This window comes from Lingula anatina, chromosome 4 (genome assembly GCF_051362555.1).
Source record: "Lingula anatina isolate TDL-2025a chromosome 4, LinAna3.0, whole genome shotgun sequence".
NCBI classification, from domain to species: domain Eukaryota; kingdom Metazoa; phylum Brachiopoda; class Lingulata; order Lingulida; family Lingulidae; genus Lingula; species Lingula anatina.
Window position 1 is genome coordinate 15,282,686 of NC_141770.1, and position 14,526 is coordinate 15,297,211.

At 39.4% G+C, this 14,526-nt stretch overlaps 1 protein-coding gene across 2 annotated transcripts; it reads right to left on the reverse strand.

Annotated features, from left to right (window-relative positions):
- Positions 1-231: 231 nt before the first annotated feature.
- LOC106152956 (metabotropic glutamate receptor 2-like) lies at positions 232-14,318 on the reverse strand. Of its 2 annotated transcripts, none has more exons than XM_087011063.1 (11): positions 14,023-14,318; positions 9,132-9,898; positions 8,826-8,938; positions 8,480-8,676; positions 6,787-7,012; positions 6,398-6,549; positions 5,884-6,066; positions 5,283-5,405; positions 4,755-4,861; positions 2,505-3,540; positions 232-2,107 (listed from the first exon to the last, which is right to left on the reverse strand). In XM_087011063.1, the coding sequence occupies exons 2-11, from the start codon at positions 9,657-9,659 to the stop codon at positions 1,500-1,502; spliced, it is 3,273 nt and encodes a 1,090-aa protein (XP_086867189.1). In that variant the 5' UTR covers positions 9,660-9,898; positions 14,023-14,318; the 3' UTR covers positions 232-1,499. The 2 variants fall into 2 exon arrangements, with proteins under 2 accessions (XP_086867189.1, XP_086867188.1); XM_087011062.1 differs by having other exon boundaries at positions 233-2,107; positions 5,283-5,408; positions 14,023-14,317.
- Between the last annotated feature and the right edge of the window lie 208 nt (positions 14,319-14,526).

The window sequence follows — 14,526 nt, forward strand, 5'->3', positions numbered from 1 at the left end:
TCGAGTGGATATCAGTGTTGTCAGATTTAAGAGTTAATGCTTCATACCGCTGTCTCTCTGTCAAAAGATAAGCAGATGGTTACATTCCCACGCTGATGCTGCCGTCACGAGTACAAGTATTAATTGTGAAAATAAAATAAGACTTTTTTGGCACTCACCAGATTTTCAACGGACAAACGCTGATGTCTCTACAAGACCACGTTGTTCATAAGTCACATATGGCAAGTCTCAACGTCAACGCAAAAATGATAATAAAATTTTAAATTATCCATATTTCATTTGAAGATTTGCTTTATTCACATGAAGATAACACATTACACAAATAATCACATATAAGTAGACACGCACACGTATACGCAGGGTAGTAGGCTAGTAGACGGGGGTGGGGGTGGGGATTGCAGAGACTTTAGACAGAGATTTATAAAAAATTTTCGTGTTCTGTAAAAAACCCATATTTTCCATTCCTCAGTCTATCAGAAGTCTCTTACGTTTCCTTTTAGTTGATACAGACTAAAGCCTAAAGTTCAGACAGCATCTACATCAGTAGAACGGGTGGTACGGTACAGATTTGTATTGAATGCCTTCAAAAGCTGCCCCAGGCGTGTTTTTCAGATGATTGCCTTGTGCATTTACCGGTGTCACAGACAAGAAAAAGAAAATGTGTCGATTCCGCCTTAACATATATCTCGTCAAATATGTAGGGGCAAGTTTTGTTAAATAATGTTTTGCTTTTTAACATACACACGCGCCCACTTACACACACAGACAACAGCAATGCAATAGTTATTGACATTATTAAAACATTAAACTATGTTAGATAAAATATTTACAGCATGTCAAAAGTGTGATTCATTTCAAATGTTTGACTTTTGTTTGATTTAAGAAAATGATTAATTTCAAATAAATTTGATATGTACCTTGATTGCACACCACACACTCCTTAAGGTCGTGATTTCTGTTGAATCTATAATGAAATTTAAGCGAGCACAGTGGTACATGTATACATGTAAAACCATCTAAAAAGACCAACAACGAGGTACAAATTACCTTGGGTTTTTCACCGCACCGCTCATATTTTTACATAGAAAAACGGTCTTCATCGTTCACAAATACGTAGTTGTTGACAGCATGGTGGACGTTATAATACAACATCAATGAGCACTAACAGCTTTACAATACAATAAAATATTTACATTGTTTTGTTAGGTGTACTTCATATGTAAAAGCTCAGTCTACACGTACCAGCGTCTTTCTCGCAAATTTAAATCTTTATTTAAAATTGTATATTATGAATTTAAAACTTCAAAATCTGTGTTTCTTTGAAAACCTTCTGTATTAGCATTCTCAAAGTCCAATTTCATTCGAGCTTATGATATGTTTGTAACTGTTTCGTAAGCAAAAGAGTGACTTAAGACTTCCCTTTCTTTTTGTCGATATTTCCGGAGAAAACATGGAAAAAGTTATCTTCATTATTGGAAGGTTTTTACGCCTCCTTCAATTTAAAGGTTTAACTGGTAGTGCGAGCCACTTAGCTTTTCGATTTGCCATAGCATGGTGTCATAGGGCGACCCTGGTCTAGAGTTTGGCGCGGAATGTATTTGTCGCAGTGACCTCAACCTTGAAAGATCTTCCTCTGTTCTGTTAACGTGCATACTACGTGAATCTGTGCGTGATGTGCTTGTGACGTGAGATCTTACTGTGTCGTCACCAAGTGGGATCACATACAGTGAACTGGGTTTTGACCGCGATGTATAAAGCGGCGGGTTAGAAAATGTGTCCTTGGCTCCAGGTATCCTTGGATGATACCGCCAATGCTGCCCTCCACCAAAGATACCAGATGTTCTCTTCAGCTCTTGTTCTTTCTGTTCACGTGCAGTGTCCGAAAAATCAGTGCCGTGTTTCTCTGTAAGAAGTGCGCCGTGTGGCTGGTTTGTGACAGCGTGTGTTTCAACCGTGGTTTGTATCTCTTGGATAGATACACAGCGCGGTGTGCTGCGGTGCCCTTTGGCATCTATGGTTTGGGATAAGTTGAGGGCAGAATCCACGGACATGATTCCAGAGCTGCAGTTGTCTGTCGCTGGGATTGCAAGGCGGACGCTATCTGAAACTGAGTCATGAAAGCAAAACTTTTAAATTGCGCCTTACACATCAAAATTCTGCTTTGCATTTGCTGCAAAGGTTTCTTCAGATCACTTGCAATGTGAGTGTGGATAAAGATACTGAAATAAAAACATTATTTAGTAGTCTGTCAAGCCACTGTTACTAAAATATTCCATGAAAATGAGCACAGAATGTGGTGGACGGTCATATGCTAGTCTGGGTATAAAGCACAGAGAAAGACATATATTGAGACAATATGTCATCAACCTACTATTCCTATGTTTCACCTGGTATTTGCTAATTTGACAGCATCAATAAATGGATAACCCCTCAGATCAATTATCTTTATCATCATGATAGAAATGAGTGAATAAGAGAGAAATTAGTTGATAAATATCACACACTCTTTTCATGGGTTTTCTGACTAAAGCTGCCTTTCCCTCCTGAAGTACCGGTACTTGTGATGATAGTGGATTTTTTCTTTGTCATTACAGCTTGCCTGGTATTCTTCTCCGGGTGTAACAGCACTGTATACACCTTGGGCATAAAGAGACAGACCAGTTGAACCGTCCCGCTCAGTGCTACCGCCATGCACATGGTGAAGACCCGGATGTCGTGAGTGGGCGTGGCTATGTACATGGTGACGAATGCCAGCCATAGGACACACGTGGTGTAGTTGGTAAAGGCGATGTAGCGGGCCTCGTTGAACCCGTCTGGGGTTTTTCTTGTCTTAACGGCATACACGGTGCAGAGGATAATGAGCAGGAAAGGGTAGGCTAGAGCTAGGAGGTAATCGAAGCCGTCACCACCAGCACATATAAGGATGTTCTCTCTCTTGGTAGGGTAGATGTGGTCTGCTTCGGGCGGAACTAATATCATCCACACCGCCAAAATAATCAGCTCCACCAATGTGAAAAAGAAGACGATCATCAAACACGACTTCTGATCAGTAAACTTGGTCTTGGTTGTTGAGCTTGCGTCGTGGAAGAAGATACGAGCAATTCGGTTGGTTTTGGTTAAGATGGCGGCATAGCAGACAGTGTAGCAGACGCCTAGAAGGATGCGCGTGAGGGCGCACGTGATGGGACTGGGCTTGGCAACAAAGATCAAGGGAGACGAATACGACAGAAATATTCCTGCTAAAAGAACGTAGCTGAGCTCTCTGCCCGACGCCATGATGACGGGCGTGTCACGGTACACGTAGAACACAATGCCAATCACAATACACAGGACCATGCCGACCACAGCAAACACGCATGGTCCAATAGCCCACGCGCTCAAGTGACTCATATGCGTAAGCGGAAGTGGCTCGCACGCGTTGTACTCTCTGTTGGGCCACGTGCCAAGGTCGCAGGTCTCACATTCTTCTGGATGGGGGAGAAACTGGTTTTCCGTGCAGTTGGTACACACCCAGCAACAGGAGTTGTCTTGCACGTGGTCCTGGAGCGAAATGAATATCATCTTTACCGCAACGCAGTTCGTAAAAAAAATCCTTCGGTTAAAGGCGTTTTTAACTCTAAAACGGGTTTTGGATCCACCAGCTATGTATATGACTTGAATATGCCATACCGAACACAAAAGAATTTTTATATCGCAAACGCAATCGTAAATCGATTTTCATGGGAGCAGGCCTACCTTCCATCAATAACTCACTCTTTAAGACTTGAAATAAGTTGTATAGAAGTTAAATTGGTTTGTATGTAAGTTGTGTCGGTGGTTTACTACCGATTTTTTTGCTTATATTAAGGCGTTAACTCCCCCACTCAGGGGTGGATCCAGGATTATTTGAAGGGGGAGAGGGAAGTCCGATTTTTCAGGATTGACAGGCTTCGGATGCGAAGCCGACCCTCGTCCCCTTGAAGTGTTTTGAAGGGCAAACAGTGCCATTTGGAACGGTTAAGAACTATAAATCAGCTAGTCAAAATAATTCTAATTCCAAGAGGGGAATATCAGTGTGATTATTTTTCAGTAACCGAAGGGGGAAGGGTCAGGACCCCCTGCCCCCCCCCCCTCTAAATCCGCCACTGTCCCCACTCCACCACTAAACGTATACACACACTACACAAACATGCACAATTCGTTCTGTTAATCTGCATCGAGATCGCCATCGTTATTGCAATTATTTAAAACGAAAGGCTCGGAATTCAGAATACCAAGGGAGTCTTATATCTGTTGGTCTGTTATACATGTTTACTCTGTATATACGTTCACGGTATTTGCATGTACATGTATAACAGAGGCGTAGGTTGAGAAAAAAAAAAACTCTTAGGACAACTGTTAAAAGCTTACAAGACGTGCAAGCAGGTTATTTGCTTCTTCTGAGGTGCTCATTTAGACACTTGCTGAAGGAATAACAATGGACTTTTGTTAGCCTGGGAAAAGGCTTACATTTTATTAAGACCCCCCCCCCCCCACCCCACGCACAGCATACAATCCTGTATAAAGCTTTTAGAGCGCATTCAGAACAGCGAACTAACGGATCCACGGATCAAATATGGCCGATCATTGAATGCTTGTTGCGTAATCCTTGCGGGGAATCTTTTAAGTGTCTAATCGGAAATTGAGCGACAAGCTTTCTAGTGGGTCGCCATATTTGATCTGCGAATCTGTTAGTCCGCTGTTCTGAATGCGCTGTTATATATTCAAAACCAAACCTTCTTCTGTCCCAGCAAGCATTCTTCTCTGCAGCTGGAGCCAGGATACAGTTTCAGGTCCTGCAGGAAGGCCGGGCTCAGTTCCATAAGTGGGCTTCCTTTGCCACCTAACAGCGAACAATGGGGATTTCAATGACGAAAAATGGATATTTACTGCTTTTGGATATTGAAAATCCCAACTTATGTGATAAGAAGGACTTCATATTTAAATAACCGGCATGACTTTCGACTAACGGATTTTCATGTTCGGGGCATCAACATGGCAGCAGGTGAAAATGTCATTAGCAAATATGACAGCAAGTATACCGCCCTCACCCCTTTAATAATACACATTTTAAAGACATTACTAGGCTTAAAGGGTTTATAAGAATTAGCTGTCTATAAAGTGTTTCACAAAGAATCTAAAAGACCGCTTGCCTTTCCTCCCCACTCTTTTTTCTTAGACAGCTGATCTTTTAGACTTGTTTGTGGCGGGGAGGGGACATGCAGATCTACTTCATTATAAATACAAAGTATTTCAGTGATTACCCGAATAGTTCCCCACAATACTCCAGCGATATTCCGAACTGTTGAACTTCTTAAAGTGCGTATAAGTGTACTGAGGTTGACCGTCTATACCATTGACAAAGGTAAACTCCTGACCTGTCGCTTCTTCTGAAATATTATGAAAATTTTTTAATCATTTCACAACAGAGAGACTGTCATTTATTTTTCATTTATGATTTGTACACTCACATAAATATGTTCTTAAAATATCAGCTCGCTATTAAAGGATACCGGGAAAGTTTCGACTATTTGTACACCATACCACTTGCGACTGGAGAACGTGCTGAGCTACTTGTTTTGAAAAATCAATTATTTCATGATTAATTTAAGGGTGCATTCCCAGAGATTTAGATCGATCCAGAGATAAAGATTTTAGATCGACCTAACTCCCTGGGGGTTCACGCTAAATTGCAGTCAGCCGAGCGCACACCATAGTTAATTACCCCCTTACAGCTTTTAGTAGGCGGGACAGACGTTTAAGCCGGCTAAGCTGACAGTAATCTAGCGAGACTCCCCACAGGGATAGATCAATCTAAAATCTATGGGAATGGGGTCTAAGGCTCAAAATGATTGAAATAATTACTAGTAAAATTCACTGTCTTGATAAAGTGCAGCAGAGCTGTCCTGTTCAGGTTCTCCGGTGTCATTGCATGACATAAACCCTTGAAGTTTGGGCCGCAATACGCGCTGTGCATATTCTTCAGTGCGTGGGCGAACGCGTACACGGCGTCGTGTACAAAGTGTAAGTCCAACTGCTGCGTGTAGCCTGGGTGAAAAGAACTTAAAAATGAAATTTCAGATAAGAATGAAAATTAATCTGGCGACAGAATGTATAATTAAAGAAGATAGACACTAAAAGACGTGATCTTCATGATCCAGGACTTGGCTAAGGGGGTGGGGGGTGGGGGGTGGATGAGAGGAACATTTTGCGTGGCTACACTTGGAAAATATGAAATAGGACATGTAAACGTCAACAATTTACTGTAATACGTATGTAAGGCAAGAGAAATGGAAAATTACTAAAATTATTAATGTATCATTTGGGGGAGAGGGGAGTGGAGAAGGGGGGGGGGGTTGGGTCGCCATTGCTGCTATACCTGATGATAGGTCTATCTTTTCACTCCCTGTGCATTCTTGTCTCGTTTCATTCAGTACATCATCGATGGGGTAGCCACCATAATTGCAATTAAAATGATCGGCCCAGAATTCAGAAAACCACGGGTTTCTCTTGTTGTTTCCAGGGTTCAAACTAAATTAAATTTAAAAAATGCAATCACAATTCACACGACGAAGTTTTTGTGAAAAGGACTTTCATAACATTTACTGAGCGTATATAAGATAAGGGACCTTGGAATCTTCTTTCATCAAAACACGATTTGAATGGAGACACTTCGTTTATTTGGATTTGAAACAAGATACTTTTTGTTATTTAGCGTTAATTTTTTTCTGGGCACTATCAAGACTCCGAGAAAGAGAGAAGCCGTACTTGGTAAAGTAGTCATCAAATCCAGGTAATATAGCCGCCATCGGTTGTGTGGCGATTGCATTCTCCGCCACGTGTTCCAGTCCCTCTACCACACTCTGGCTGGCGCTCCAGGCATCGGTGCCTATCCAGATCAGTTTGGTGAGACTTTCGCGTTTCTTACTCATCATGGCGTCCACGGCCTCGAAAAGAGGTCTGACCTGTGCAGTGTACAGGTAGAGAACTACCACTGGAACGATGACATGAAGTCGAATGCCATTAGAATTAATGCCATTAGAATTAATAACAACAGCTAGACTTATTAATTAAGCACGTAACAATGAGCATTTGTTCCAAAGAATGTTCCCTTCAGGTAAAATTTTATCTAGATACATGGTAAAAGGGTCCACTTTTTCAGAAAAAAGCTCCCCCCTCCCTTTTGAAATTGCTGGCTACGGACCTGCCATTATACCGGGTACTTCTAAGCAAGAAGTTGTAAAGAGACTTGTTGTTCTTATTCTGCGGTATTCGCCTTCTATTAAACCGTATTATTATACAACATTGGTCAAAAAGGTTGTCCCACCCCTAATTCCATGTACTTTTATTTACAAACGATCATCTCACAGGTGTAAATTGTCTTAAACAGTGATTTTTATTCCAGATAACATATCTGACATTATTAATGTTTAAGAAAATACAAAATAGTGCTGAAAATATCCATATTTTATACCATTTATTCAAATTTATAACACGTACCCCCTCAAATCCGACGTTTCACTGTGATTTTCACAGAGGGTAAAGAAATGTCCATTAAATTGAAATGACACAATCATCATGGAAAACATGGAAAAGGTCTAGGACGTTTCAGATCGCTGACGGTGCGCGCGCGCCATCTGGTGTTAAGTCCGCGAATGACCGTTTGCGGTAACTGATTGTCGAGTTGCTGTAACTGATTGTTGAGTTGCGGTAACCGACTTTTGAATCGTTTATTGATTGTTAGATTTTGACGAATGATTAAAATGACCAAAACTAATTTAGTAGAATTAAGTTTAGATAGTTAAAGTAGGTTTTGACTGTTAAATAGTGCCGATAGATTGTTGAATTAACGTCTGCATTTTTTGTGTGAATGGCGTTCCATAGATATCTTAACTGCTAGTTTGTATTTTCTGTACCAATAATCATGTTAGTAATGATATGATGTGATCATTTATAAATAAAAGCACGTGAAACTGGGGGTGGGACAACCTTTTAGACCAATGTTGTATATTAAGGATGTAGATAACAGGGGTAGCTATCTTCTAAACCGACCAAGATATACCAACATGTTACATATCAATAGAAAGCTTATTTCAACTGCTTTTCATTTCATATCCTTATTTTATTATGTAATTGTTACGTAATGAGATATAATGCATATATTATATATCTCGGTATTCACAGAAGGGCCCTTGCTTTTAAACTAGCTTCTTGCGTCTGGTGCTCCTGTAGCTGATCCATTATACTTTCACCCTGCCATGGTCACAGGCTAATTTTTCACTAGATAATCACAGATAATTATTTGGCTTATCTATAACACACATTTCTACTGGAGCAAAGTGTACGTAATTATATTCTGCGGCCCCGGTAGGGGTGCACTGTGCCATTCTTGTACCCATTCCTTCACCTGTCACAAATTTATTAATTACTCTTATCCACAAAGGCCTGTATTAATACTTGCCTCTCGCATCCTGTTTTTCAAGCAACTCCTCGACCAACATTTTGTAATAGTCAATCCCCAAATTTGCGTCCTCCACCACACGACGCAGGGCAAAGCATATCCCGGCATCCTCTGCTCTCTTCTCAAGCTCACTGAATCCCCCCCGTCCGTAGTGGTTGTCTAAGTAGAGCGCTGATATGAACGTCCATTTATTATGTCTGCAAACGAAAAATAAAATAAAATAAAATAAAATAAAATAAAAGACCACGGAAAAGAGTCGTTTTCAGTATGTTTTAACACTCTGTGCTTCATGGAAACGGCAATTGAAATAGTAGATGGTTTCTTTTTATATTTTAAGTACACGTACGTCAGAAGCTCCACAATCGCTCGCGCCTGGTTGGCGTCAGATGGCACAGTTCGCTGGAAATATGGGAATCTCTTCTTGTCGCTAAGGTCGGGGCTGCTGGAAGCGTAGCTGATCTGTAAAGGATTCAATAATCGAATGACCAAAAATGTAAAAGGAATTTCACATTATCTTATAGAAATTCGCCAAGTTTTAAGCCTCTAAAGCTGAATATCAATTTCATATTCACACACGATGTGAAAAGAGGAAAACAGGAAGAGCTTTAAGCAGACAAAGAAGAAAGGGAAGGCGAATTCCGTTGCTCAATACCTGTGGCACTTTGAATAACTGCAGCAAATTAGCCACATATATAGACACTGTACTTGATGACCCTCCTACCACCCCGACCATCTTGTGGAAGTCCACTGGGCCCGGCACAAGCTCGGGTTTGGTCCCGTCTTGGCACGTGTACGACAGTCCGTCGTCGTCTGGTCCGCTTATTCGAGACACCAAGCTTTGGACAAAGTCCGCGAGCTGTTCCAGTACGTAAGCGGTATTGCCGCACCTGTCCAGGGAGACGGCCCCCAAACGGAACCCAGGGAGGAATGAGTTATTGTTGATTTTGTCTACTGTGTACATCAAGGCTTCCAAAGGCTGTATTCCGGCACCTTCCCTTATTCGACCGCATTTTTGTTGTGTAGAACCCTGGTTGCTGGCAGCGTGGTGAATGGGGAATATTCCACCAAGCAGAATGGTACCATTGATTATTGCGTATTGGTTTGCCTCACCTAACACAGTATGTTTAAACAGCACGTGGTGGGTCAGAATTATAACCGCAAGGATGAAAGGCTTTAGCATACTTCCTGAAGTTGGTACGACACGTTTAACTAAATAACTAATAAGTACATTTCATGCCCTATCATAGGAATAACATTTTACGGGCGGTTTTCAATTTTTGTTGGGAAAACATGCATTACAGTCCAATCTTCCATTGCAATCCCATTCATTTCCGGATGTTTGTTCTGGCTATATCATTTGCTTCCCATCTGTTAACGCATCAGGCGTAGGGGCTGCTGGTTGCCACTATATGGCCAATTCTGCAAAGGAGAAAAGTAATAAGCTTGATAAATTATTTACAGCAATAATCGTAAAAAGTATTATCGCGTGGAGGGCTTCCAGTGAGTTTTAAATTGGCTTACTCGCACTCGGGATTTTAGATGTATACGTACTTGTACATGTAAGATCCAAGATAGGACGTACCAGTGCCTGCGATGATCTCTCAGAGAGAAAGTGAAAAAGAGATTAGATGACATTCTGTACAGGAGCCAGTCAATAAACCCAATCCAATCAAATCTGTCCTTTTTCTAGTTCGCGATAGTCTTTATTTGAAGCGTAGGCACGTTACAGCATTCTGATGTGGTGTTATTTACTGGGAGTTGACCTAAACTTATAGATTATGCCGAGAGAAGAGAGCTTTCAAAGGACAATTTTAATAAAAACTCTCAAGGCGCTATCGGCTATTCGTCAGCAATGATAATAATACAATGATAACATTTATTTGCAACCAAAAGTTGGATGGTACATTTATGATACTAAAAAAAGTCATTCTAAGAAAAACATTAGAAACTAAAATATTTTGTAAAATAAAACGGTATTAGAATTAATTTTTTGGATGTATTTGGTAAAATCATAAAATTACATAAAAGTTGACAATGGTCAGGGAATAAAAGTCCTTGAGGATCTCACTGTTCTCAGTTTTGGCACTCTAAATATCTGGGGACTTCGTAGCTTATGATTTTTTTCTATAATTGCCACACGTGATGATTTGCTCTACCTTTGTTTCTGCCTTTGTTCTTTTTTTGCAACTCCACCAATTATTATCCCCGCCTCAAAGGAAGCGCACCTCGCACCTGGAGAATGTGCCTTATTAAGCATGTGGTAACACTGGCAACTAGTGATGCAAATGACGAGACATCTTTTGACGCTTTATTAGCCCTATACAAAAGTATCCCCAGGCTTTGTTCAGGGACTCTTTTCATCATTTGCCAGTGGTTTTTTCTCCTCTGATAGTTTATTTTATCAACCTGGCTCTAGAAACAATACGAACCATTATCCAAAGATTCACCCTGATTTATGCCAAACTTATGTAGTTAAACTAAATGGAACGAAGACTGGAGACCTGGTAGAGGGCTATTCTGGCTATTAAAGAAGCACGGTACATTATGTGGTGCCTCTTTTGAACTGGCTACACATATTCTTTTTTGAGGCTCTGACCCCCCTCTTAGATGACTGTCTGTTGCAAGACAGTTTGTCCTGTTATACATGTATTACATGTATTACGCAGAGAGATTCCCTATTAGCAACAAAAACGCCACACGATTAAATATGTGTGGTCAAAGCCAAGGGAAGAGAATCATAATCGCGATTTCCAGCGTAGAAGACCAGCACCTTATCTCAGAATTTATCGAAACCATTAACCCTGAAATATATTTCATTGGTAAAATCTGAAAAGAGTAATTCACTTATAAATTAACAAAGGCTGTTGTGCCTCTGGTAATTTTTCATGAAAAAAAAATTCTAAAGAAGTCTTTTAGTTAAGGAACTCGACCATACCTGACTGCAATATCTCGGGTGAGAAAGTAGGCTGGAGTTTCAAGTTAATTTTTTTAAATTTTACCCACGTCACCCAAGCTAGAATATAAAACCAACTGGAGAGGCTCAGTTTTGTGTCCCGTTGGGAAATCCATCCACTTATATAATTACTATTAACGGTAATTGGTTTCGAAGTGAAGCGTGCACCATCGTTCCCTGACGGCTTCACCTCTAAAGAATTATTTGATGAATAGCGATTTTTTTATTTATGAATCAGTTTTGTATGCCTATTCATACTTAAATGTGGTCCTGTGCCACATTATCTGTATTTTCCAGAACATAGTCTGCCAAGCGACTAGTATTTTCTAATTTAGACCTTAAAACCGATAAAACCCCTCAATTAAAAACACCTGCTGTTAATATTTCCTTCCGAAAATTTACCGGAAGACACTGGCCATTTATCGAACAACTGAATCCAAACATAGGGGTGGGTAAAGCAATGATACGTGCGTAAGAAGGTGACAATATTTTTTCCGAGAAAAATTCGATTTGTCGGGAACATCTTGGATATGACACCTTTAGCTATGTAAGAATTGCACTTACCTAAGTTCAGCAAGCGTTCTATTCAGAGTAATGTTCGCTTACCTGTCCCGATGCAAGTTGTTGGCGCTTATGCCAAATTAAAAAATAGTGCTACGCTTGTCTCTATGTCGTATCATATAAAGGAATGTCTTTTTTCAATTTTATCCTTTACCATACAGTTTTAACTTTTTCCAAATTTTTATGTTATTTCAATAAAATTCTGATTAAGAACATTTTATGCATTCAATGCAGTCATGTCTTAGAATAAATGGAAATAGGTCTTTTACTTCCTTCCTTTATATATATATTCAATTTAGTGTATATTTTGGAATAATTTACTTGAAGTTCAGAATCTTTTTGAACGGTCCTATGACTTCCTATATTGTCTTGAATTTTAAAACACCTTATACACAAAATTCCTATATACTAAAAGCAGAAATAAGTCTTACCATTTTAACAGTAAGACATTCCTCACAACAAATCCATCATGGTGATCTTTATGATAATGCTACATTTACATAAACACATAATTTTGCCCAATTATCTTTGAAAGGATTATTCAATTTCACAAAGTGCACAGCAATCGTTCAATATTCGAGTTCTGCTTATTTGTCCATTTCAAAACTTTAGCCTAAAACACATTTGCAGTATCTCTCAGCGATACCTTAATTTTACAGGAGTATGCTTGTATAAGTCTGCAAGCAGCCATGCACGTGAACAGATTTAAAATGACCATTTATAACTTCTTGTCATCCATGTCACTGCCATTCAAGCAGTCATTCTGGAAAACCTTTAGTGTCATTTTTTGACAAAACGAATGCTTTTATCCAAATAAAATCTAAATTATTTAATGGGAAGCAGACGATCGTTTTATACAGTAGGTAATGTAAAACGCCTACCTCGAGCGTCACAAGCCGTATGTATAAGCTAATAGCATCGCAACAAATAACATGTAATGAGCTACGCTAAATGAGAAAGTAATGACAGCCAAGATAATTAGAGTGGTTTTGCTTTGTTTCTTTTTCTATTTTTTGATCTTTCAATTAATTATGTAAGATGCAGCCATCTCCAAATTTATATCTCCAAATTTCTCTGAAAATTACACTACTTCTAGAATGAAAATCTTAACAGTGTGATTGCTTAAATATGTCCACTATATATCCACAATATGCCATCTACTTTTTGAATTTTCTGTCAATTAAAAAGGAGCAAATTTACAAATTCTACCACGCAAAGTGAGCAAAGTGTTTAAGCTTTTAAAGGTGTTCACAAAATGCTGGAAAAGTGTGGGTTGTAATAATATTGTATCCTTAAGTGTTCTTGTTAGCAACTCATAACTTTAGACCACTATATTTGTATACTCATTTTATATCCAGAATTTGCACGATAAAAACATGAGATATTTCAGAAAAAAAGTATGTCACGTAAAACGTATTTTTAACAATTTTATTTCACATGGGAACACTTGAACACAGGAATGAATAACCATGTGTCAGAATGGATCAGTCGACTTCCCTGTCCGTAGCTCACTGTAATATGTTGGGCAGTGTTCTTTAGGCTGGTTCTAATATGACTTTATGTGCAAAAGCAATGTGCTGCCGAAAAAGTTGCCATGTTTTGAAAACATTTGGCAGAATATTTTGAAACTTTGCATGTAGCGGAATTTATGGCGCGTGAACTGAATATGTCACGAAACAGATAGAGATTAAAGAAATGACGTCTCAGTGGATAGATTAATTTTTAAAAAATCGACTCACACATTTAAGAAAAAAAAAGGTTTTGGAAAAAACCATTCAAATTTCAAGGCCACGAACTATCGTAATACATCTGAAACATGGTTATTGCCTTCTAGGTAATTGTTTTATTTACAACGTTTATCATTCTTGTTAATATTATGTCAAATGTAGTAACGAGTCAATAAATGTATGATTTCGTACTCAATAACCATCAACATTATTATTATTATTATTATTATTATTATTATTCACCAACTGCCAGATAATCCAGTCGAGGTTCACGGTGTTCCAATAATAATTTGATTACTTACCGGCAATTTCATGCGATGGCATTTACTTCTGGCCGCAGTTACCGCTTGACCTGTGAGAAGACAGGGGTCGTTAGTCCAGAGTCCCTTAAGAAGGAAGCACTGTGTGTGGTGGGGTTCAAACACTGGAACACGTTTAGTGTTTTTCTTGTCCTATGACAAGTTGTGCCCGCGCGGAAAACTCTACGTTATATTTCAGTGACGCCCTATTTATATCAGCAAAACGTCCTACTCCACGTGTTGGCTTATTACTTCTATCCCTTGACGAATTAGTGTCAAGCAAGCGCCAAAAGCCCCGCCCCTCTCTCGTTTTTCATGAATAATTATAGTCGAGTAGTAACTCCCATGCCTCTGATACACAAACATTGACATCATTGAAAGCTTTTATTTCTCGATTTTTTTATTCGGGTTCTAAAGTACATATAGCTTGGATACCTTTTGGTTCTAATCTTGGGAAATTGTAAATATTTTTTTCAAAATGACCGCCATTACCCAAAGAATAATCCA

What these genes read in the sequence shown, in the direction of transcription:
- LOC106152956 (XM_087011062.1), bottom strand. Translation starts at nt 9,659, where the DNA reads ATGCTAAAGCCTTTCATCCTTGCGGTTATAATTCTGACCCACCACGTG. An exon ending in TGAAAAACAGGATGCGAGAG is followed by an intron (nt 7,013 to 8,479) that starts GCAAGTATTAAT and finishes TCATCGTTCCAG; the next exon opens with TGGTAGTTCTCTACCTGTAC. An exon ending in TTTGATGACTACTTTACCAA is followed by an intron (nt 6,550 to 6,786) that starts GTACGGCTTCTC and finishes AATTTAATTTAG; the next exon opens with TTTGAACCCTGGAAACAACA.